Below are 25,327 nucleotides of genomic sequence, written 5' to 3'. Positions count from 1 at the left end.
CTGTGGGGACAGAAAGGGAAGTGTAGTCATCTCTGCTCCTGGACTTTAGCACATACATCCCAGAGGAGCTTCTCTTTCCAGCTTAAAAAGAATTGCTCATGTCTAAAGAAGATGAGCTGAGTTTGTGTCTTGTGTGCTATAGGGAAACCTTGAGTTGGTCACGCTTTTCCTTTTCAAAGTATAAATGCACTGAACTGACCAAGAACTTTTCTGTTCATTTCCCATCTATAGAAGCAACAGTTCTAAGCTATGATGGAAGTATGTTTATGAAAATCCAGCTCCCGGTGGTGATGCATACGGAGGCTGAGGATGTGTCCTTACGGTTTCGATCCCAGCGCGCATATGGCATCCTCATGGCAACCACCTCGAGAGACTCAGCTGACACCCTCCGCCTGGAGCTGGACGCGGGGCGTGTGAAACTGACGGTCAACCTAGGTAACAACTCGCCTTCCCCCACTGGACTAACACTTTTCACCTTTTGTTCCGTTTTGCCTGCAAACATTTATCAAGTAGCCTGTTTGCCATGGAAAGTTGAAATACTTAATGGTCTCATCTCCATTATTTAAATTAATTTAGGTTTTCGGGGCATCTTTTTATGGTTTCTGTTTCATTTAACATAATTTACTGTTGTGTGATTCCTACCACTGAGGGTTCTTAAAAGGGAAGCCATGTGTATTAATGAGATTAATTGAAAATATAAATTACTAGACTCGACAATGCCTCGAATTAAATGTCTTATTTTTGTATTTAACATTCTGATTGGTTATAGAAGATATCCTTTCAGATAAACAAAAATCCACTGACGTTTACTTAGACAACATATGCTACAAAATGTCAGATTTCTACTTTGTGATCTCAGTCAACAGCCACTCTTATTATACTCCTTGGGCTTCTCCTTTGAATGGTCACCTTTGTGGTATCCCATCTTTTCTGTTTGGAACTACAGTGTGATGATACTTTGCTATCAAACAGCAATCCACAACCCTTCAATGCCCAAAGTCTGCGGCCCTTAGCAAACAGCCATGAGAACACTCAAAACACAGGCTCTTCTGCAGAAAAGTAATGCTTTCCTGCTTAATTGTAGCATTCACAAAGAGTCACTACAGTAAAACCTCACCAAGCTGGGTGAAATCTGGCGGAAGACCAGGGTGAATTAAGAAAAAGTCTGAACTGTAGACTTAAAAAAAATTACAAGCAGTCTTGTTTTCAATTACATTCAAAAACACAAATTAGCAGTTCAAAAATCTCGTTAAAGAAAGGTTTTACTAGGCTGATGCTAATGGATGGATAAGAATTATCCATAATTAGCACATTGTTTCTCAAAAGTTGTGCCGTCAATGTACAGGAAAGTACTTGAAATCAGTTTCCTTCCTGAATGTGGTCTTTTGCAATTTGTTTAATTTTTCTCCAGTGATCTCTGCTCCTATCAAATGAAGAATTACAAATATTCTGCCCAATAAGTTTCAACATTATCATTAACTCCAAGTAAGAGGAGTACAAATTAATGAGGTTTTACTGTATTTCCTGTAGGTTTACACATGCAATAGTGAATAAACAGAGAGAAAAATAAAATTCGAGGCTACATGGGTTTACAAAAAGAGTAGTAAAAATGTGATAAGGTAAGGCATTTGTGAAAACCCCACATACATTTTCAAATTGTGCTGGGCAGAATAATAGCTCATAAAACAGAAAACGATTTCATTGGTAGCTTACTGCATACAGTTACTTTCAATTAATATTAGTTGAATTAAGTTCAATAATAAGCATTTTTTTTTAAAGATTACTGAAGAACACACAGCACTTTCATTTACTGTTCTGTTAGAGTTCCCTCTAGTGACAATGATAGGTTACTACAGGCCAATCAAAATAAATTGCCTAATTGCAGTAAAGGGGCTGTTAGCTGAGGTGGACACACCGGTGGGAATTTTCCAACAGCAAAGCATTCTGTGGAAAGAGTTGTGTAGGCACTGTTCCTTGGCTGTTTGCAACCACTTTTCTGATGCGGTTGACGACACATGACAAACTCAGCTATATGGAAACAGAATCTAGGTTTATATTTTTCATGTTCCCCAAAGGCATTAAATACTACAACCAAACCCAACAAATATTTATCTATACATAAAATAAAAATAAAACATTCCACATAGTCCTTTAAAGAGAACCCTTAAAATCACAGCCTGTGTTCTCCAGTTTAGACATTCTGCTCTTAGAGAATCATTTGCTTTTATATAAGAAGAAAGTGTAAGAAAAGGAAAATCAATAGCTGTATTAACCATGACACTTATTACATAGAAATAACATTGTTAGCTTCCAACAGAGGGATCGGCTTGTGTGCTCTGAACAATGACACTGCTCCTTAGCCGCTAGTTTGTAAAGGAAACAAAGTTGTTTCTTTCCTCCTTCAATAATACAAGGTATGGAACCCAGCCTGGTTGTTACGTTCTTGCCCAAGCAAATAATAGTAAAAAGAATAGATACATTAGGGTGAAATGAGAATAATTTCAACTAGCTCTCCATTTGACCACCACAATTCTAAAGGATTCCGTTGGCCTTTGTGGGATAATAGATTTTGGAGGTCCAAGATGTCTGAGCCTAGCTAAGCTTGCACTGTACCCCATTGTGACGGAGCACTTTTTAATTATATTGAAAATAATAATATGTTCTTTCACAGATGGGGAGAAAGTTGCAGCCAGTCTAAGCCAAACATCTTTGACAGTTAACAAGTCTTTCTTTCACTTAGATTTGTCACCATGTAGCTTTGTTTGAATTGGCCATTTTTTTTAAAACCTTCTATTGTTGTTTCCAATGGTGAAGTTTTATAACAATGAATCTGGGTTCTAGAAGTATGTAAAGAATAAATGATATGGAGTGGCCATATTTGCATGTGTCTGTCCCCGGAAGGGTGGACTGTGATTTTATTGGATGTCTGCAGCTATTACCTTGAAGGATAAATTTTCATTTTTCATCTATTCTCCCCCATCTAGATTGTATCAGGATTAACTGTAATTCCAGTAAGTGCCTATTCAAAATTTTTAAAATGTTATTCCTCCATTATGATGTAGCTAGTCAAGAAAAAAATAAAAAAAGAAAGAGAAAGGTGTTTATAAAACCCATGAATTCACTTTTGAAGTATACCAGTCCATCATCTGGGTTGTAAAAATTCATTTTGAGATCTGTCCAGCTGAAGACCTTCCTGCTGCAGTTTCTACCTCTAAGTGGGAAAAGAGGTGACAAATATCCTGTAACAGAAGGTGCAGACGCCTCTGTAGACCCTTGGATATAGCAACTAGCATTTGTATTTTGGCTGATCTTGGACTCCAGAAGTTCTCTTCACAACCAAATTAGGAAAAAATACTGTGGGTCTTATTCCCTTCACTTTCTGGTTTTATCTCTTAACTCAAACATAGGGGAAAAAATCCCTTTTATTTGAAAGTTACTATAAAACCTTTCTAAATTCAACCAAAATTTTACATTGGAAAATGTGTGTTTTTCCAAGTTTTATATATATGTACAGAAAATTACTTATCTAAAGAAATTTTTCTTGTTCATTAAGAGCATTTACATAATGAATTTTTACATCCTAATCGTCTATCTGCCAAAATAACCAAAACCCTCCAAATCTGTGATATGCATGCCAAATGATGAGTTAGAAAAGATGCATGGACTGAGTGTTTTTGATTGTGGACTAGAGAATCTGAAAGGATATAAGGACTGTGATTTTATTTTGAGTCGTAGCATTATCTTAAGAGTAAATTTATTTTATTTCTTTACATAAATATTTAGGTTGTTCTTTTCCAGGTTTTGCTGACCACATTAAGGAATCTCCTCCAGTATAACAGTTATTAGCTATTTAACTAAAATGGTTCTAACAAGCTTCTAATCTTTCACTGTCATAGTCAGTAAAATAGTTTTAATGTCTTCGGAAAATGCTGAATGTGAGTTGATGGAGTCTACTCCCAAAACCTCTCTGTTTCCAAATGGCAATAAGTCATTCTCTGAGGAACAAAATGGTGGTCTTAAACTTGCAAAAACAAGAAGCCTTATCTACTTAAATACATGCTATTTTAAGCACTGTGCTTCTTATAACTCAGATTTGTCTTAAAATACTTTAAATACTCACTCCAAAGCAGCATAAAAGCCAGTCCTTCCAATCATAGCAATAAAAAGGTAACTGAATTATGATTTATGAAAAATTAAGTTGTTAAAACTCTCATACAAGGCATTAAAAATCATCTCAAACAGAATATCGATCCTGAACTAACCTCTCAGAGCTCTCACAGAAGTAGAAATTTTCAGGTATACATCATCTCCTCTCAAACCCCGTCTCTACCACACTCTGAAAAGGAGCACAGGTTTACAAGTCTGATACCATGGTCCAGTTTGCTTTGAGCTCTGGAGCATCAATGCAGGCAAAGTTGTGACTCACAAAATCCTTTCCCAAAGCCAGGCTTGTGACTCAGTGTAGCTGTGGGTGTTCTTGGTTCTTCCCGGATCTTAGAAAATCCATGTGAGGAAACTCTTTCTTTCCAGACTTCTGCTTCATTTTATTCCTATAAAGCATACAATAAAGCACGGGTTTTTAAATTTACAAAAGGTAGCTACATAAACCCTAGTATTTCATGGAAATTAATGTCATCAGGTGTGCTTCTTTGTTCTCTAGCTGTATATATATATATATATATATATATATATATATATATATATATCAGTGATATTTTAAAACTCACGTTTAAAGTCTCACTACCCTTGTTAGATACTTCTCTTCATTTAGCTTATTATTCTAAGACTCTGATATTAAGCATAGTCTGTTCTCTGGATATTCCGCATAGCAGTACCTTTGAGGACAAAGATTTATGCTGGTTAGTGGAATTTTTCCCTTTTTAAGGTGTTAATGTATGACACTTTAATTACTTGAATTAAACCAATGATTGTGAGCTTTCAGTGCACACCTCAGACAGGACTGCAAATGCCTTAACTTGACAGCAGTCACTGGACAGAACATTCACTGATCAGGTAATGTTTTCATTTCCTTTGCCTTTGTTTTATTTGGGGACTAGTGGGCTGATGCAGCGAGAGCTCCAAGTTCCATCAAGAATTCATGTTATTGCTCAACTTTGAGGACAGGGAGGAATCTACAAATCAAACAGTGCAAATCTAACTTACAGTGATTAAATAAGCAGAGATTTCCACCTGGAGTGCATTTTGTACCCAATAAAAATATAAATAAAATACTTGTACCTCAGTGTACCTTGTAGTTTAATGAAAGACTGATTTTATTACATTTATCCCCTGTAAGCTGAAAGTTTGTCTGAAACCAAAATGTAAGTTTACTAAATCAAAACCTTGCACCACCGCCATCTAGAAATTATACCATGTCTAAGACATCAGTTGTGTTGTGAGTGTAGCATGAAGTACCTCAATTGGTGTCTTTTAAGAAAATTTCCACAGGAAATAGTACAAACTATAATGTAAAAGATTATCTTACATTTAGAATTAATATTTAAACTCAAAACTGTTAATTTTGAGTGGAAACCTTCCAAAATTTCTCTACACTTACTCAGAATTGCTCTGCTGTTTCCGACAGTCGCTCCATCCTCACCACCCCTCCTCCCTTCCACTCAGTTTACAGCAGGTGTTATTTGATATGGAAAAGGAAATAAATAGCATCTGACTCTGCTACTGAAGAATAGGTAGCAGGTGAGGAGGGAAGAGGGTCTAGCTGCACTGCACAGATTCAGACCTGCGGGGCTCTGCGATGGCAGGTGCATTTCTTTTTCAGCCCTTCCTGTGTCAGTAGTTTAGATGCAGCAACAGAATCTTCCACAGACAGGCCAGGACAGAGCCTTTTGTTAAGGTTCTTTTGAGAAAGGGCAGATTTGAATTCCAGGGACCATCTCTGTCAGATTCTTTGTTGCTACCATTCCCCTCCCCCTCCCCCCGCTCCCATAGGAAAAGCTGTCCAGAATCTTTAAATGGAAGGAGAGAGCCTGTTTTCATTTAAAAAATCCAAAGCTTATTTTCATGTGTGGAGAAGGTATGTTTTAAAAAGAACTGTCTCTGTGAATAGTGGTCATATCACTGTCAAAATGTATGCTTTGATCTCTCTGATTATAAATGGAATGTCTCTGCACACAATCCCAGACTGATCTTAGTTCTTTGATGTCCGTTAGCTCATTTCATTGGTAAAATATGTTTGTTATCTGCAGCTTGGAATTAGATTAGGTCAGTATTTGCAGATTCATAGAGGGGAAGGCGAGCACAGAGCTTTGTTATCTACAGCTCTCTAGTCTCCTCTGCCCAGGACAGGAATCAAGAGACAGATTAGTCTTGCCTTCCTCAGTCAACTCCGATATGGAGAAGTACATTCTACCATCAAAAAATAGTTGTATATGGAAGTTGCTAAGAGAACCACCATCTTCTAATGCAGATAAGTCTTCCCTGGACAGTGAAGGGTATTCTTCAATAAAGGTAGATGGGAAAGGACTGAAAAGTCACATTCTTTTAACATAAAGAAGAACAGTTATTTGAATTAATCAAAAAAGAGACAAGTTATAGATGTTTTTACAAAAAATAATTATTATAGACATATGTACTAATACCAACTAATGATAACAAGTTCTTACCAAGAGAGGCCAAGTCAGACTGAAGGGTACTTTGTGACTAACAGGTGAATTATTTGCATGAAAAAGTGAGTGTCTGACCGTCTCTTGCCTAGCCCATGGTATTATAACTGACTTAATTCTTTTAAAAACTATAAAGAATGCAAAAGAAATTTTCTATTCCCTGTGAAATTTTCTCAAATGCATTATTAGTATGGTCTGTAGTAAGTATTATTAGTAAGGCCATTGGTCTTATTCTGCATTCTCTGTCTGCCAAAGTACGTAGCCTCAGATAGTGTGACCAAGACAGTGTCCATTTCAAATCTGCTGCCTACTAATTCCCAACAGTACGTCCAAAATCATGAGGCTATGTGTTTCTCTGTAATTTTTTCTGATCTTTTGGCCTCTGTAGTGGTGTATTGCATGCTTCAATAGTCCCAATTTTTTCTCTCTTCTTCTAGTAACCTTACAAATTATTAGTGCTATAATCTTTGAAGTTTAAAATACATTGAAAATTTAAAAACTAAACTTGCTCCTATTAACTATAGGCGAGTCCTAATTGTCATATAAGTAAATACTTTAAATATGTAGTAGATGCAGGAAAGCTTTTGTACTTTTGTTTTATTAGGTTTTTTTTTTTTTTTTTTGGTCTTTTCAAATCAATGACATAATTATGGAACATCCTTCCTGCCCAAAAGAAGGCTTGGGGTCAGCTTTGCATCCATATAGAAAGTAGATTTTAGTAAACTCATGATCTCTGATTTTTTTTTTTTTGCTTGTTTGTTATTTTTTTCTTTAATCCTTATATATGTCTCTTTTCTTGCCCACCTGCTCTTTCTTCCTACCAAGATTTATTCTTACTTATGCATTTCCAGTGTTGTTTTCTCCTATTCTCTTTCTTCCTGTTTTCTTACCAGAATAAAAATTCTCTGCTCTTGAAAAAATATTCTAGTAGGCAGACCTTCCAACTATCTTTGGCTTCTTACAGAAAATGCTTTATCAAAGATGCAAAGACAACAAAATTGCAGGTGACCTTAATGTGGACAGTGTCAAGGGTTGAAGTTCAACTCTTTCTATTTGCAGTTCACTGTCTAAGGACTGGAGTGAAAGAGAATCTAAGGCCAAGTACGTAACCTAACTTTTGACTTGGATAGAGTGAAGAAATGCGCTGAGTAATATGTTGTTGGAATACATAGTATGATGGATGTCTGGAGTAGATAATAAGATCTTTGTATTATCATTTTACTACCAGAATGAAAAGATCAACTGGCTGTTAGTTATCACCAATTTTTTTATGTAGATAAAAATGGAAAGCAATAAAAGAATGCAAAATGTCAACCAGAGGCACTTAAGCCATATTAGATTGCTTTGATCAGGGTGCCACTTGGCAGGCTACTTAAAAAGATACGGGGAAATTTCTGGAGGCTGGCTCTTGTTAACATGAAACAAATATTCAGTGCACAGCAGCTGCCTGGTGCCTAAAGAACAGAGAACTGCAATCAGGAGTCTTTTGCTGCTGCCTCCGCACAATGGTGCCTTGATTTGTAGAGTTCTGTCGATCCCTGCCCCTCAGTGGCTGGTGCTGTCCATCCGCCTAGGGTAGGACCTGCTGAGGGAGTAAAGGAAGATGAACATATAAATGCAGAAAATAGGAATTTTGTTTCTTGTTGTCATTTTTTTAAGCTGGAAGGAAAAAGGAAGGGAAAGAAAAGACAGCTTATAAATGATTATTTTTAGCAATAATCTAATAGTAATTACATATAAAATATAGAGACCAGGGATTTCTGTTGAAAAAACAAATAGCTAAAATGGGCAGAGGGAATTGGCACATGACAATGAGTCTTTAGAGAAATATCAAAATTGCAATAAAATTTAAGGGAAACCCATTTGGATTATCCACATCTTAAATGTATGAGAATTATAGAGAAGTGTACACGTTTAACAACTACATAGATGGTGCAAAATCACGTGAGGGCTTGCCAAGTAGAAGGCTTGGGTCTATTTTAGTGTATGATGAATCGGTTTATTGCTTATATGCAAATATGAAATGCTGCAGTGTTTTAGAAGAGCACTCTTTTGTGCAGGTTAAGAAAGAATTCATCTGGAAATCAGGCTCGATTATTAATTTATTCAGTGAAGCATTTCCCTATTACTATTGCAAAAGGGTGTACTCAAGGGGCTAAGGGATAGCTCAGTGGTAGAGTTCATACTTAGCAAGCATGAGGTCCTGGGTTCAATTCCCAGTACCTCCATTGAAAGGAAGGAAGGAAGGAAGGAATGAAGGAAGGAAGGAAGGAAGGAAGGAATGAAGGAAGGAAGGAAGGAAGGAAGGAAGGAAGGAAGGAAGGAAGGGAGAAAGAAAAAGGGTGTGCTCAAAGTAATGCAAAATTCCAGACCTGCGTGGACCTTTTGAAAGTTAGTATTGTAACAATGGCCAAGGTAGAAATTGTCAAAAGAACCTATAAAATTTCAGAAGAAACATTCTGAACTTGATATCCCCTTGGCTTCTGTGAAAAGAAAATTTTCTTTTACACCACAAAATGTCACAACCACGACCTGTTGGTTGGAGGTTTTTGTTGTGTTATTTGAGAGAGCTGGTTTCTAAACGTTCACCATTTCCTTCACAGTTTAGAGTTTTTGTGTGTGTCTGTGTGTTTTGTTTTTGTTTTTTGTGGGTTTTTTTTTTTTTTTGGTAGGGAGGTAGCATTTATAATGTTAATACTGATCCAGAAAATTGAAGGTAAAAATTTGAATTAGACATTAGACATTCCTGGCCATTGTTAAAGTTTTGTTTTGTTTTGTTTTTTATTTATTTTTTGTATTTAATCTTACTGTAAGATATCTGATTAGAATTTCATTTGTTTTAAAGAAAACAGTAATCTTTTTTTCTTTTGTATTTGGAGCATTTTGTCTTTTTACTTATATACTTACAATGATTTAGGTTCATAGAGAGTTAATCCTAAAGGATTGGAAAGACTAAAAGGTATTCAAGAACTTCTATTTAAAAGAGCCTTTAATCCTTAGGACATACTTGATGTTCAATGATGATCTAAAGCACTATGCTGAATAACTCATTTTACTAGTGTAGACTTCAACTTCTAATAGAAGTAAATATATACTACTAGAAAATCCAAAGATTCTGAAATGTTTTCCACTTCACTAGGACAAAGGAGATGTTTTTTGTATGTAAAAATAAAAACCAAATATTATAGAATTAATATTGAGCGACACTCGGTTCCTAATTAGAAACAATATTCATTATTTAAAGGCTACAAGAACGGAAAAGATTCTGGCCTGCCATTTCAGTCCTCAGAGAAAAATTATATTACTATCTTAATGCCCTTATAACAGAAAACACTTTGCATATTACATATTTAATATATAACACATTGTGTAGTATGTGTTTCTTTAAAAATATAGGATCATTGTGTGCAAATATTTTGCATCAGATTGTTTACTTTAGCAACATACTCTAAAGATTACGTCCAGTACATGGCTAAGACACATAGTATTTTAAAACCTAATTTATTGCTTATTTCAGTATTATACGGAAGTGATATCAAGCAGGCCCAGGGCACTAAGCCAGTTGAACAAAGGTAAAATAGGGAGGAAACATGGATGTATAAGAATAAGTCTTGTCATGATTCACCAGTGACCTCAGAACAGTCAAATGAAAACTGATGAGGGGCATCTGTGAGCAAGATCTTGAGAATCAAACCAGATTGGAATAACTATAAATGAAAAGACACTTCAAATGTATGCGTATAAGTGATCATGCTTGACACTAACTCATGAAGTAAAAGCCTAACTAACATAGCCTCACCATAGGATGACTGACCAGAAGCAAGTACATGGATATAACAGTACTTGTAGCATTTGGTTGATCAGCTCCAAGGAACCTCCAAACACTATCTCCTGTGATTAACCAAATTAATCTGGTGTAAGACTTAATTGCTAGTAGCCAATGGTGTCCCTGGGCAAGTACCTTCTCAGAATACTTCCTGGACAGTAAGGCAAGACATTCATTTCAGAAAACTTTGATGCCAACACAACTTCAAAGAAAGGAGCAATTCCAATATTTTCCCAATTACTGAAATAAATGGTCAAATAGAATCATAGCACTCAAATTAGTGAATAAAAGTTAAACTAATAAATAAGCTAAATATGACAAAAGAAAAAAATTATTAGCACTATGTGTTATTGCAATAATAAAATTCAAAAGAAAGAATTTTGTCAGTGCTTGCAAAAAATTATATTATCATTATAATTTTTACATACTGGATAAATAAATTATCACGTGTTATTTGTCCATAGCCTTTTTTGGGGGGCAATCACTGAGGAAGGAAAGAAAACAGATCAAAACAAATGAGATGCTACAGTTCAACAATTCTAAAGGCAATATTTCCCTTATCACAGTCCTTAGAATGTGTTTTCTTAAAATAAAAAAGAGGTCCATAATGTTTACAGCAAATACTGAAAACTAGATTTTCAAGCACTGTAATGACTTCCTAGTGAAATGAAAAAAAAAGGGTCAAATAAACTTAACAAAGTCAGAAATTTAGGCTTTTTTTCCCTCTTTTTTCTAATATGCTTCTTATTTGGGGAGAAAATTTTTACAAGAATATCCCCAAACTACTGAGGGACAGCAAAATTTGTTAATTTAGTCTCTCATTTAATGATACTCAAATACATTTGTAGTAACAATGTATGGAAAATAAAACACAGGGAAAGCCATTATTCTTTGAATTATACAAAACTGTACATTCTTCTTTGTCTTCTCATAAAAATAAATTCCATAGCTATTATAATAATGTGTTCAGATGAGCAATTACATATTTAATTTAAAAATCTTTGCATTTATGACTATAATCCCTGGCTTTGTTTATGGAATGTCAAACCGAATATTGGTAAATTGCCAAATGCACAGTATCTGTATGCTTTTTCATTGTTTCCTTTTGGTCAGCTTCACATTGCGTAGGTATTGCATAAGACATGTTTAAACAAGTGTCAATGTAAATCAATATAATCATTTTCTTTTCATGCTACACCAACACGGAGTATATTTTCAGTTTAAAATGCTTACTTAAAATCACATTTAACTATTTAGTACTTAATTTTATACATGCAAGCTCTCCTATTATGTGATAAGCATTTCTTGGAAATGACCTTTCTTCCTTAAAATAAAGTCACAGTCCAGATTTTTCCTTTCATTACAGTAGGTTTATTTTATTGTGCTTCTTCCTAAACCAGCCATTTGAGCTAGATTAGATTTAAAGAGAACTATTTTAAAACATTCTTTTAGCAATGTATTTGTATAATTTGTGTTCATTTTTACTGTGTTGTAAATATAATTATACTTTTAAAGGTTAAATTATATTTCTTAAATTTTTTTTTTACGTTGAAAATGATTTACACCAGAGATATTTATCCTGATCTGTCATAAATGGGTACAATCAATGTCAAAGCTGTATATAAAGGCTAAGTGTTTCTTGGTAGAGCATTTTAAACCCTTTTATTCATTTGCCTAGAGCTATGAGATTTAGCCAGATATGAAACAGGAGGTGAGGCAGCTATATATAGTGCAGTTTATTTCGTAGATGAAAGAATAGAGTTGGTATGAGCTACGAAAAAGGCAGAGGAGTCTCTGTGGGGTGTTTTCAGCAGCTCTCCAAGGTCAGACCCTTTCGCAGACAAGATCCATGTTTTCTTACAATTAAATCCTCAATAAACCTTAAATCCCCCAATTCCTAAGCCAACTATTCTCTTTTCATTTGGAAGCTACTCTGCTGGCCTTAGGTCATTTTGCTCTCCTAGGCTCTATACATCATTCAATTTATTTTCGAGGGAACTGAGCAAAAAAGCTATATAAATAATTAGCCAAATAACTGAGTTACCCAGGTCCTCGAATTCTATGACTTTTCAGATTCCATGCTGCCAAATATGAAGACAAAGGGGTGGAGCTTTATATTTATTGGCACTTCTTAATGAAGTTAGGCATTAAGCGATAATGGAGTTACTTTTTGTCAACTATTTGGCTTAATTCAATATAAGAGATATTTCATCTACTGTAAATATATATATATGTATTTCACAAAATCTAAACAGGTACACTTATTCAATAAGTATTTACTAAAGGATAGGACACAGGATATTTTCTCTGAGGTTTTGAACCCATTTAGGGGAAGATAATAATAATAACAATATAATGCTGATAGTATTATTTGTTACTACCATTACTGTAACTGAGGACTTATCATGTACCAGGTATTGTTATAAGTAATCAAAGCACCTTAAATTTATATTGTAAAATATTTCTATTATTATCTTATTGTGCAGATATATCCCTGAGGCACGGAGAACATAAACAGTTTACCCAAGGTCACACAGCTAGTCACTTAAGGAACTAGGATAAAAACTCAAGAGAATTTGAATGTAGAATGTGTGCACCAGACCAAGACATACACATTCTAGAAAGTTCCTTTTTTTTCTTAAAGGAAAGATTTAAATAACAATCCAATCAAAGCAAATACAATGTAATTAATTAGCATGGGACTCTTCCATTTCTCCAGTGCTTTTTAGAAGTTTATAAAATGCCTTTCTCCCGTTGTTAGTGTTCATTTTTGAAAAGCTGTCATCTTCAAGCTTAATGTCTAACTTTCTATTATTTGCTCAAAGTAGTTTTTAATTAGGGAAGTGTATGTCTAATATTTTAGTATAAAAAATTTGTCTATTCTTAGAACTCTATCAGTGTCTCTTTGCCTATACAGAAAAGACAAATAGCTCTTTATGAAAACATTCTGAATGATTCTCAAGGATGTATCCTTAGCTAAACTGAGGAGAGTTAGGGAAGAGGGAGGAGTTCCGTGACTCTGGGCAGGTAGCTCAGCCTCACGGCTGTTAGGGTGACTGGTCTGTCACCAAGCCCAGATCGTGACTGGCACCAGGCCAGGCCAGCAAGACAGCTCGGAGACAGCTTCTCTGCACCGCAGAGGCCTTGTCATTACGGGCAGACAGTATGGGGAAGGTGACCCAACTGTACCTCTTAACGTGGATAAAAGAAGTGTTTTGCCTCCAGTCTTGTCTGTTCACCCCTGAATGGAGAGCTAACTAGAGGAAACTTTAAAAATAACTAAGCATAAAACTAAGGCTCCAGATTGGGAGGCAGGGGGCTCAAACAGCATTCAGTTTGTGCAGTCACCCAGGACTCCGTGCTTAGAACGGCTTGTGCTGGGATTAATGCTCTGCTGTCACTGTCCTGGATTTCTTCACTTTGAACAAGGGCCCCACATCTTCATTTTGCACCAGGCTCACAAATATTTAGTTGGTCCTTCCCCTAGTAACGTTAGTGAAGAGCAAAAGAAGAATCTGAAAGTGCCATCTGCATGTTTCTAATTTTAATTGGTAATTAACTTTCCTAGCGGATTCATATGAGAAATAAAAGCAAAAGAATTCTGCTCCCAGCCCAGTACCTAAAAATTGAGAATGATAAAATAGAAACATTCAATGAGGAATTACTCTCCTTTGGTTTCAGTGTGTTTGTTCGTTTAACTTTCAAGCAGAGGTCAGATTATTTTTTAAAGTGATTATTTTCCAACCAGAAACTCATGGCAAAGTCAAATAGCAGGCCGAAGGTGTCGTAATTACCACCTGAGAAACACATCCTCCTGCCACTTACAGGTGTAAGTGCTGCTGCCGGGAACACGACTCAGGCATCCAGCCGCGGTGGCTCTTGCTTCTGTTTCTCCTGGCTTTTCTCTCTCCCCATTATTGTCACAATGACAAGACTTGTTTCCAGCTCCCCACCGGGTCCTGCCTCCCACGGGAGGCTGTTGTCCTTAAAGTCAACTGCCAAAAAAAAACTTGTTAGTACTTGGAAAAGTTGATCTAGATAGACACCTAATTTTATGCGCACACCCAAATGTCATACATTTTAATAAAGGCTGCTGTTCTAAATTTGTAGAGCAGGAAAGGTGACTACATTTTAGAAGCAGAGGGACGTTGCAGTTCGTTTGTGCCATTTATAGCCTTTTAAAATTGTTTTTTTAGTTTTTGCTTTTGTTGTTTGATAAGAAAACTCAGATCAAGAGCAGTAGAAGAATTAGACTAGAACAGTGTAATTAAGGTTTTGCTGGATTTAACGGCAACGTTGAATCTAAAACTCAGGTCTCCTGACTCTTAAGCTCTTAACTATTCTTCCATTACTTTTTTCCTTTAATAATCACTGTAAAAGTTTAGGAGAAAAGGGAATTTAAACTGTCTGTTTATTTGTGCATCATTTGTGCATTTGTTTGTGATCTATTAGAATGTAAGCTCCTTGAAAATCTAAGTTGGGACATTCTCAGTGCTGAGATCAGCACTGCCCAGCTCTGATCTGATACTTGAACAGGTCAGAGAACAATTTCTTTTAGGTAAAAGAAAGGGTTTCTTAAAGGTGACTTGATTATTTCACCACATAACCTTTTGATCTATTGTTTCGTTTCCTAAGTGAATGTGTCCATAAAGAAGGACTATCCTGGTACACAGAATGGTGTATTTCCTGTTCCTACCTAATCATTATTAGTAATTTGGTGCTATATTCTGTGAGGGATGCTAAAATGACATAAACACACTTATCCCCCTTAAAACTTAACCATGTAAATTAATAAACACATTTCTAGCATATATCAGTATGGTCCTACTGGTTTCATTTGAGGTTTAGTAATCCTAGGTCTAGAATAACTCTCTTTGAAGTTCTCTCTGCCCTCTGCCTACATCTGTCAACATTAAAATGATGAAATTAACAATGGTAATAATGAAAATCTCAGAAATTTAGGGAACTTCTCTATCATATTGCACTCTTTCATGTAGCCACAAAGTTGGAAAACAGTAGAAGGCAGTTCCTTCTAATAATGACAGAATTTTAAAGTTAAGAGAGTATTTTTGATATGCTCTTATCAAGTATCCTCATTTTACAGATAAAAATATGAAGAACAGGGAAGATAAATTACTTACTTAAGGTGACATAATTAGTGGATGACAGACCTAGAGACAAAATCCAATTTTCTCCACCATTCCCTCCTGTAGTAAAAATGGAGGAGAAAAGTCAATAACAATTGTGGTTACTAATCTGGCTGAAAAGAGCCCTCACCTTTTATTAAGTGTATATCTTAGTGGTTATATTTAGGTTTTGTGGAAGTACTAGATTTCAAAGAAGGATTTGTCTGGCTGACTATTGGTCTCCACACCCTTTCCCTACATACACACCCCTTCTACTCTCTTCTATACCTCAAGCTGGGGTGGTCTCCAACCCTTCTTAGGGGTCAAGTCTTAGGGACATAGCTGAGCTTCATATATTGGTAGGTTGTGAAAGGGCAATCAACTTGAACTAGACTGAGGAAAGCTTAAATATTTATTGTGTCTACTTCCATCTGTTACTAATAAATTTTAGCTACAGAGCCACCAGAAAACCCAGTGAATCTTACCAACTAGAGAATACTTATGCCATAGCATAAACTCTGTTGAAAAGAACTGGTACTTTTACTAAGCTGTACCTTTGATGTAGAACAAATAGCAGTCATGGACCACATCATAGACTCAGATCTTGATGTTCTTCGGCAAGTTCACTCTAGTTCAGCATAATATCATGGGCAAGACAATTTAAGGAAAGGTCACTAGACTGGTGGTCTGGATACCGGGACTCTGCTCTTAAATAGTTGTGATTATGGGAACATCATCCAATTGATTTGGATCTCGGGTTCTTTGTTTGTAGATGGTTCAGCAAACTTCTATATCTCTCATTCCCCTTCTAGTTCTCAGATTCTTTAAAATAGCATTAACTTATCAAGCTGACTTTTGCTCCAGTCTGGTTAAATATCAGCTGTGGTCATTCAGCCGTGTTGTACCTCTCCTTTACCATCTGCAAGTCCTTTTGGGGGCTGTGGAAAGGACACTAGAATGGACATGGAAGGTCTCAAGATCTCAGTCTTAATATCACTCCTTACTGCCTCCGTGACTTAGAGTAATACCTTCAACCTTTCTGAATCTGCTTTTTAAACTAACAAATAGAAAAAAAAACTCTATGACTTAAATAATCCAGTAAGAATCAAGTATAAAATTACATATAAGGCATAACCCCCTACAAACCACAAGGAATGATTGTAATTAAAATGGAAACAATGCTATGGGCTTTCTTTAAGATTTTTTAAATATTGCTTACTATCTTGGTCTTCCTAGACTGCTGTAACTGAGAGGACTGAGAGGCTTCAACAATAGACATGTATTTCTCATGGTTCTGAAGGCTGAGAAGTCCAAGATCAAGTTGCTGGCAGGTTTGGTTCTTAGTGAGGGTCTCTCATCCTGGCTTGTAGATGGCTGCCTTCTCTCTGTGTCCTCACATGATGGAGAGAAACAGCTCTCATGACTCTCTCTTCTTATAAGAGTATGAGTCTCGTCGTGGGTCCTGCACCCACATGACTTCATCCAAGCCTAATCACCTCACAAGTGCCCCACCTCCGAATACCATGACATCAGAGGTTAGGGCTTCAACACGAGAACAGTCCATCCATAACACTCACATTAGAGCTGGGAGAAAGACGTTAGTGCCAGTGAGACATATTTTGCTATCCCCAAAGGAAAAAGAAATCTCAAAAAGAATTCAGATAATTAGTGGCTTGACAATAATTTTCCCATTAAAATTCTGACACAGGGACAGATGACTCTCAAATTCAAAATTTCAACAGTTAAGCTATCTCCATTTACCATACATTTCAAATGTCTGTGAGAATGTGAGATTTCAGAAGCATCGTAGAGGTCCTCTAGACCAATTTCCTCACCTTGTAAGTGGAAGTGTTGAGACCACTAGAAGCTGAATGTTTTAGCAAATTGCTGATTTTGGGTGGGTCCAGTACCGAACTGATCTATAGCCTGCCTTTAGTACCAACCGTTTCAGTGGCCCTAGGTAGAGGCGCAGGGTATTGTTTATAGAGATTTGTTTCCAGCAGGACTTATGCAGAAGTTGTGTGAGATTCCCTGCCATTGTGATCATTCTGTAGAGCAAGCCGAAAGTCGTGACAAAGGGCAACTTTTCCCCCTCTCCACTGAGACAGGGGTAACCAAGAAGTTGAGTTGCTTGCTAAAGGTCACATTCGCTGGGAGGCAGTATAATGCATGGGGAAACATGCAGGGCTTTGAGTAGGTCTGACCAAGGATGGAACACTTTTCTATCACATTTTAGCTGTGTGATCTTGGGACAAGTCATTTTAGCTTTCTAGGCCCTTTGATTCCACATTTGCAAAATGATCATAATGTAAAGATGAAATAAGTTAATATATGAAGTGCCTGGTACATAATAAGCATTTACCAGCTCCCAACTTCTTTCTTAAGAGCCAATTAAGGACTAACAACCACAAGTTTTAAGTCCCTGTCCAGTGCACTCTCCATTACCCTTCATGTTGCATAGATAATAGTGTTTGGAACTGAGAATATTAAGTGCATTTTTTTTTTAAACCTGTCTTCCAAAGTCAATCTCTCCACATTTTTAATAATGCAAGAAAGGAGCTTGAAGTTGGCCCACAGAGATTTTTAGGAACCAAAGGGTTATTTTTAATTGGATTTTGTGCCTGTTGTTATAAAATCATTGTTTTATAGATGAAGCATTACAATTTTACTGCAAGATCGAGCCCAGAATGGGGTAGAATGATGATATCACCCTTATGCTTCTTTCTCTTGACAAAATACTTTTGAATTAAGAGAATGAGGGGGAAGCTGTTTCAAAAGCACACATTTCTAAGAAAAAAAAAAAAAGCTCTGCCCTATAAAAATAGCTTTAAAATGATGTATTCTCTTTTCAAAGTTCAAAACTAAGAATGGCCCTTGCTGGCAGTAGGATGCCAAGATTCTGCAGGGACACTTTTTCTTCGCTGTTGAAACTGGAAAGAGTCCCTTTGATCCCGGAACTGGCTTTCAACATTTGGTCTCAAAGCATTTTTGCAGTTGTTGAACTAACAGGCTTCCTCTAGTTATTTAGTGATCCATCTCTCAAAACTGCTCTATCTAGACTAGTTTTTTTATTCATGTACCTAGATGTGATTTAACTTCTGTGAAGAAACAAAAAGAGATGGTTTCTAATCTTAATGATGGTTCTGTTTAAAGACCAGTTCCTTCTGCAAAATTCAGCTTACATCACTGGCTGGTTTTAAGCTTCAGAGAAACCCCAACCAAGGAGGACGGAACTTGTAGGTCAGTAACATCCTAAGAGAGAAGCCAGGGGGCTGGGTGGATGGCCTGCGGTATTGAAAGCAAACGGCGGTCTCTTGTTGGACAGACTCCTGAGGTCCTTCTAGTACTCGGTTCCCTTATTTATTTTTCTTTCTCCTTTACTCTCTTCTCCTTGGCCTTTCTGTACATCCGCCTATGATCCTTGGACATTGGCTGGTTTGGCTGCTAGAATTTGGTTGAAGACATTGTGAACCCCACCCTGATCCTGAATCATTTGAAAGTCACCTAACTCAACTCAATGTCATATCTTCAGTTATTTTAGCATACCAAGAAATTCCAGTACCTAAAGAAAACAGAGCAAAGATACATCCCCCCCACCAAAAAAAAAGTATCATTAAAAATGTTTCATTATTTTTTCAGTGAAACATAGTATCAGAGTATTAGCAATGCTTATTTTTTTCATAAAAATTTCCAGTTATATTAAAAGCTATTTTCCATTGCTTTGTTTTTATGTGGTAGAGGGACCTTTGACTAACTGTCATTTCATTAATTTCCACAAAATACTTTCTGAAATAATCTGACTGTCCTAAGCCAATTTAAATTCAACCTGCACAGGTTTACATACGTCCACTTGTGGTTGCTTTCACAGTTGGTTATACTTCTTGCCCTCTTTCTTTTGGTCCTTGGCTGGGATTCACTTCCCTGTATCGCTGTTTGATCTCATTTTTCCCCCTCACACTCAGCATTTGGCCCTTTATTGAGAGTGTTTTTCTTTTCTTTCCTTCACTTCCTAAGAGTCAATACTTTTACCTACACCCATTTTCTGTGCCTCCACTCGACTTGGTTCTTAGACACAACATCCCAGAAGTGTAAGAACTTGGCAAACATTGGAGGTACATGATGTAAAAACAAAGAGCATCCATCACTCAATATGGTACCCAGAGCTGCCTCCTCCCCAGAGTCTAATCAGCCAGATTCCATTCATTGAAAATGGTTAGCTAATGACCCATGGTCAGATCTCTCCCCAAGGTCAGAAGTTTCGTGACTGCTAGTTACTTTATTAGCAAGAAAGTGATAAGTGTAAAATCAGAGAATTCCTTAAAGAGGGAAGCCTGTGTAAATGTGGGAGGGTTCCCAATGCTGTATTGACTGTGCCTATTTATGACAACAGGTATATCCGTTTGTCTCCTATCAGTGCGTAATGTTAAAGATTCTTCTTAAAGTGTCACACCTGAATGTCTGTTAACTTGTCATTTTCCTTGCTTGCTATGACTCTAATGGGCTTGAGAACTCAGCCAGCCAGTCTCTTCTCTCTCTCTTTGTCTCCTTTCTCTCTCTCCTCTTTCTTTCGTTCTCTCTTCTCTCTCCTCCCTCTCTCTTGCTTTCCCCCTTTCTTTGTCTCTTTCTCTCACTCTCTGTGAGGTTCATTTGCTTGACTGATTCTGAGTGTCCATAATGACTGTTTGGCATATTCTACAGGCAAAGGTCCCGAGACCCTTTTTGCCGGCTATAACCTCAATGATAACGAATGGCACACAGTGCGTGTGGTTCGTCGCGGAAAAAGTTTAAAGTTAACGGTGGACGACCAACAGGCCATGACAGGTAAGCCCCCTGCCCCCATCACCTTTGCTTTCGTTGAAGCTTTAGACTTCACCGTTCCTTGCAGGTGACTTTGCAAACCAAGTGAAGCTGATACACACAGTTAATTTTTTATTTCAGCTCTTCCAGCAACGATTAAATTCAATAAGCATCATGTTAAGTGTTTTTTCCTCTCAGATGAGCAACCCTTTTTTGTCATGTTCTTTTCCATTTAATAATTCAAGAAGAAGTTATACTATACTTTAACTTTATGGCTTGATAAATATCTTAGGGCTTCATAAAATATTGAAGTCATTGTTTGGATGACAATTTCTGTTCCGTTTCTTTGCTTCTTATATATTTAGGCGAGGAACGAGTAGCACGTTAGACTTTCTAGTTTCTGGGTAAATTGACAAATATGCTAGTATCCTGTCAGGTGAACCGCTTTTTATTTTAAGCTATCATAGATCATTTTTGGTCATTTAGCTCCATTGGTTCAACTCTAATGTTAAGAATGTCAAGTTCAAATCTCTGATTTGTCGATTCCTCCCCGAGGTGAGCCATATAAAGGTCCACCCCGGAGACACAGGGAAACCAAATGAAAGAGGAGTTGGTGCACCTTTATTCTCTGTGCTGAAAATAACTTCAAGCACATGACCTCCTGGGATATTAGCTCCTTTTTCTTTTTCAGAGAGCATCTTCTGGTTAATTATTTCAGTACAAGGCACACAATGGTCCGTGTGCAGCAGAGAAGTGTCTGTTCTACATTCAGTCTCAAGGGGGTTTCCATACTCAGAGATCAGCTGGCTGTATCAGTGTAGGAATACCCTGCATGGGGTTTTAACTTTGAAGAGATCATTCCTGAGTTCAAATGAAGCAAGCTACCAACTCAAAGATCTCTTACTGTCTTATATTTCATTACCAAAACTTTTTCTGCATGTGGGGGCAAATTTGCTTTGTTTTAGAATCATCTGAAGAGCTTTAAAAGGATCAAATCCTGACTTGACACCACAGAAAGTATAGAAGAAGCCCATTATTTTATATATATATATTTTTTTTTCTTAAAATTTCTCCAAAGAACTCTAATGCATTTGGTCTGTGGATTGACATTTAAAACCCACTGCTATGCTGCGTTATGTTATTCTATGAGGAAGAAAGTGACACAGAGAGACCTTAGCATAAGCGTTTATTGCCAAGCATGAGAATGTTCTAAAGGAACTGTTGAACTCAGGGAAAGAAGGCAGAATTTTTGTAGGCTTTGGCAGGCATATCTGCTGAAGTTCAGCTAGTTTTGGTCAAGGGCAGTTCTTGGAAGAGGAATGACTTGTCTTTGTAGGTTAGCATCCATTGATTGGACCATCTGGGTTTTCTCAAAAGGGGTAGAAGTGAACAGTTAGGGTCTAAGGTCATGTGCAAGAGTTTGGGAAGAAATAAATGCCAGGGACAAGGACATGTGAGGATCACAGTGGAACATTCTTTAGTCCCTTAAGTGTGTCTCTGATCTCACACAGCCCTATGAAGCAGATAGCAGATATACATCCCCATTTTATAGATGAAGAAGCTGAGGTTCAAAGAGATTAAATGACTTGTTTGTTTGAAATGCCATTATTGTTAACCAGAACTGAGAGAGATCCTAGGGTTGTTTTTTTTTTTTTTTAATTCGGTCAATTAAAAAAAAAAAGTTTGTTTGCTTTTTGACTCAGGTTTCACTTATTTATGTTTATTACTATCCTAATAAATGCATGACACTATGATGTGTACTCTCCCAGACATCATATCATTTTATGAGGATAATACATAAACACAGCAAAATCACACAATAACTGACCATCTAGGGTAGTACATGATAGACTAATGGTTGAACAAACAATTCATGTTCTTGGGGTTCGGAAGAGACGTTGAGGACCTTGGTTTCAGGGATAGTTTAAAGCAGTAGATGATATTTAACTAGGCTGTAAAGAAAGAATAAAGCAGATGATGATAAAAGTATGTGAGTGAGCATTCCACACAGGGAAGAATGGCTTGGATGGGGCCAGGCAGACAAACTAATGTTCAGGGAACAGAGAAGGTTTGTTTTGTTTCATGTGACCATGAAGTGGTTGACACAGCTTGAATGGTCTTTGGGGACCAATAGTTCAGTGCTCCGGGTGAAGGAGTTCATATTTTATGGACTCCTAGGCAATTGGAAGTCGCTGCATTTAAGCTGGAAAACAAGCTGAGAGAATATTTTTTGAGCAAAATGAATCCTGAGCAGTATACTAGATGCTTCAGGATGTGAAGTAGTAAGTCCTGAACAACAGTGGATCAAGAAAGTGTAGAAACAAAAGACTAGTGCAACACATTTTTTGTTGTTGTTGAAGTACAGTCAGTTTACAACGTTGTGTTAATTTCTGGTGTACAGCCCAGTGATTCAGTTATACGTATATAAATATTCCTTTTCATACTCTTTTTTATTATAGGTTATTACAAGATATTGAATATAGTTCCTTGTGCTATACCATAGGAACTTGTTTTTTATCTATTTTATATATAGTAGTTAGTATCTGCAAATCTCGGGCTCCTAATTTATCCCTTCTCACCGCCTTTCCCCCCTGGTAACCATAAGTTTCTTTTCTATGTCTGTGAGTCTCTTTCTGTTTTGTAAATAAGCTCATTTGTATCCATTTTGTTTAGATTCTACATATAAGTGATCGTATGGTATTTTTCTTTCTCTTTCTGGCTTACTTCACTTAGAATAATGATCTGTAGGTCCATCCATGTTGATGCAGATGGCATTATTTTATTCTTTTTTATAGCTGAGTGTGTGTGTGTGTGTGTGTGTGTGTGTGTATAAAACAACTTCCTGATCCAGTCATCTGTCAATGTTCTGTGAAAGTTTTATTTAGAAATCTGAAATTATTTCTAAAGTAGAAGAATGCAAAGAACACTGGTATGCCTTCCTATTGTGTGTTATTCTATTTGCTTTGACACCTTTACTCTCTCTCATTTTTTTCCTTAACCAATTGAAGATAAGTTACATACTTAATAGTCCTTCACCCTAAACACTTCAGTGTGCATTTTCTAAAAATAGGGATACCCCTTTACATAACAAAGTAAGAGTTACCAATGTCCGTAGATTTGTAATTAATACAGTATATTTTATCTGTTCTCTCATCCCCTTTTCCCGTTTTGTCAGTTGACCCAATGTTGTCTTTTATAGCATTTTTGCCTCCAGCAGAGCATGCAGCCGAGGGTCAGATATTACATTTAGTTTTCATGTCTCTTTGGCTTCCTTTAATCAAAAACAGTTCCAAAGATTTTCTTTGTCTTTCAGGACATTGACATTTTTAAAATATATAATTATAATCCTCCCACCTTTTATTGATGTTAAATCCCTCTTTGTCTGATGTTTCCTCATGATTAAATTCAGGTTTTCCGTTCTTGGATGAAATACCACATTGTTGATGGTGTGGTCTTCTTACAGGATCCCATCTGGAAGTAAATGATGTCCATGCTCTTGACTCACGGTTTTAACACTTGGTTAGCATGTTGCCTGGCTTTTCCACTGTATGAATAGTATGTTTTTCTTCATTGCAACTAATAAACTGTCTGTGGAGAGACATATATTAAGACAATGAAAATGTCCTGTACTTCTTCAAACAATTTCCCTAGCTGTATCATCCACTGAGACTTCTACCTGATTCTCCAGCACAGTAGTTACAAGGGATTATTTTCAAACTCCATCACTCTTTGTACATTTATAGTCAGCATTTAGCATTCTACTGTAAACAAGAGCTCTCCCTTCTTTCTCTTTCTTCTCTTTTGTTTTTCATGTCTTTCCCTTTCTTTTCTTTTTCTTTCCCTCTTTCCCCTCCCTTCACCCTCCTCCCTTCCTTCCTTTCTTATTGTTAGGGGCCCATACATTTCTATTTTCAAATAGTTTATAATTACTTTACTTAGTTATTTGGGGGCTCAAAATGTCCCAGTTTGGGCCAGTGTGAGTCCCATGAAGTTGGTCTCTGTGATCTTGTGACATGTCTCCACCCAAACTTTTTTTTTTTAGCACTTCCTCACTTTCTGACGTAACAGGATATTTTAGGCACAACTTTTACCTCCCATGCCCCAGCCCTGGAATCAGCCATTTACTTTCCATTTAGTAGAGAATGAACTTATATACCAAGATCTAGGTGGCTGGTATGCTCAGTGCTAGTGGAGAGTGTGCTTTGTGACTCTTTCAGAAGGCTAAGATAGGAGATATATCCAAGTATATACACAGACACCTGCACACACACGTTCACATAAACATGCCTGTACACACATTTTAGAAACCATCAGTTCACACTAGCACTTTTGTATCTATAGCGCTGTTTCTTGTGTTCATCTCCCATGTTTTCATATCCCTTCTTCCACGGTGGAATCTTGGCTCCCAGTGATGTCATTTTCTCATTTGCCCAATGCAGTAACACGTCTACAGTAGTTTCACAATTGCTTTAAGTTGCTCAGGCCACCACAAGCAATAAACCGACTAAAAGCTGTTCAGGATTAGTCTGCGATTCTTCTCATCCCTTACTGCCTAAGACTCAATGTATGTAGTCAAATGCTAAGTTTATAAATAACTTTGATTAGTTCCTTTCTTCTTTTTTTTCTTCCTCTTCCTTCCTTCCTTTCCCTTTGGGGTAGTTATAATATTCATTAGAAATACGATTGATTTTTAATTCAGTTTAGTTTTTTTCCTTTCCCATTTTTTGTATTTAATTACAGTTGTGTATAGAATATTAGCTTGCTTTTAAAATCAGTGTAGCACATTTTTGAATTAAGAAGTGATGAATAGAGTGTGAAAGTGATTAGTGTAACAGAAAATTCCAGGAATGTTTCTTAAATGCATTGCCATCTAATTTTCATTTAAAAAATGTAAGCTGTATCTTTTCAGTTGCATAGATTCTTACCAAACTTCTAAATGAATAGTTATATTCTAT

At 36.7% G+C, this 25,327-nt stretch overlaps 1 protein-coding gene across 17 annotated transcripts in view; it reads left to right on the top strand.

Moving 5' to 3' along the window:
* The window catches only part of NRXN1 (neurexin 1), a 1,021,265-nt gene that overhangs the window by 460,719 nt on the left and 535,219 nt on the right, over positions 1–25,327 (top strand). For 11 of the 17 annotated variants that reach the window (XM_074341128.1, XM_074341127.1, XM_074341120.1 and 8 more), the window contains 3 exons: positions 232–435; positions 2,985–3,011; positions 20,274–20,396. In XM_074341128.1, the coding sequence (XP_074197229.1) occupies positions 232–435; positions 2,985–3,011; positions 20,274–20,396 (354 nt within the window). The remainder of the gene's footprint in view (positions 1–231; positions 436–2,984; positions 3,012–20,273; positions 20,397–25,327) is intronic. The other 6 variants (XM_074341130.1, XM_074341133.1, XM_074341132.1 and 3 more) reach the window with 1 other exon arrangement.

This window comes from Camelus bactrianus, chromosome 15 (genome assembly GCF_048773025.1).
Source record: "Camelus bactrianus isolate YW-2024 breed Bactrian camel chromosome 15, ASM4877302v1, whole genome shotgun sequence".
Lineage (NCBI taxonomy): Eukaryota > Metazoa > Chordata > Mammalia > Artiodactyla > Camelidae > Camelus > Camelus bactrianus.
The sequence above is the reverse complement of the archived record's forward strand: the minus strand, read 5'-3'. Positions and strand labels throughout refer to the sequence as shown.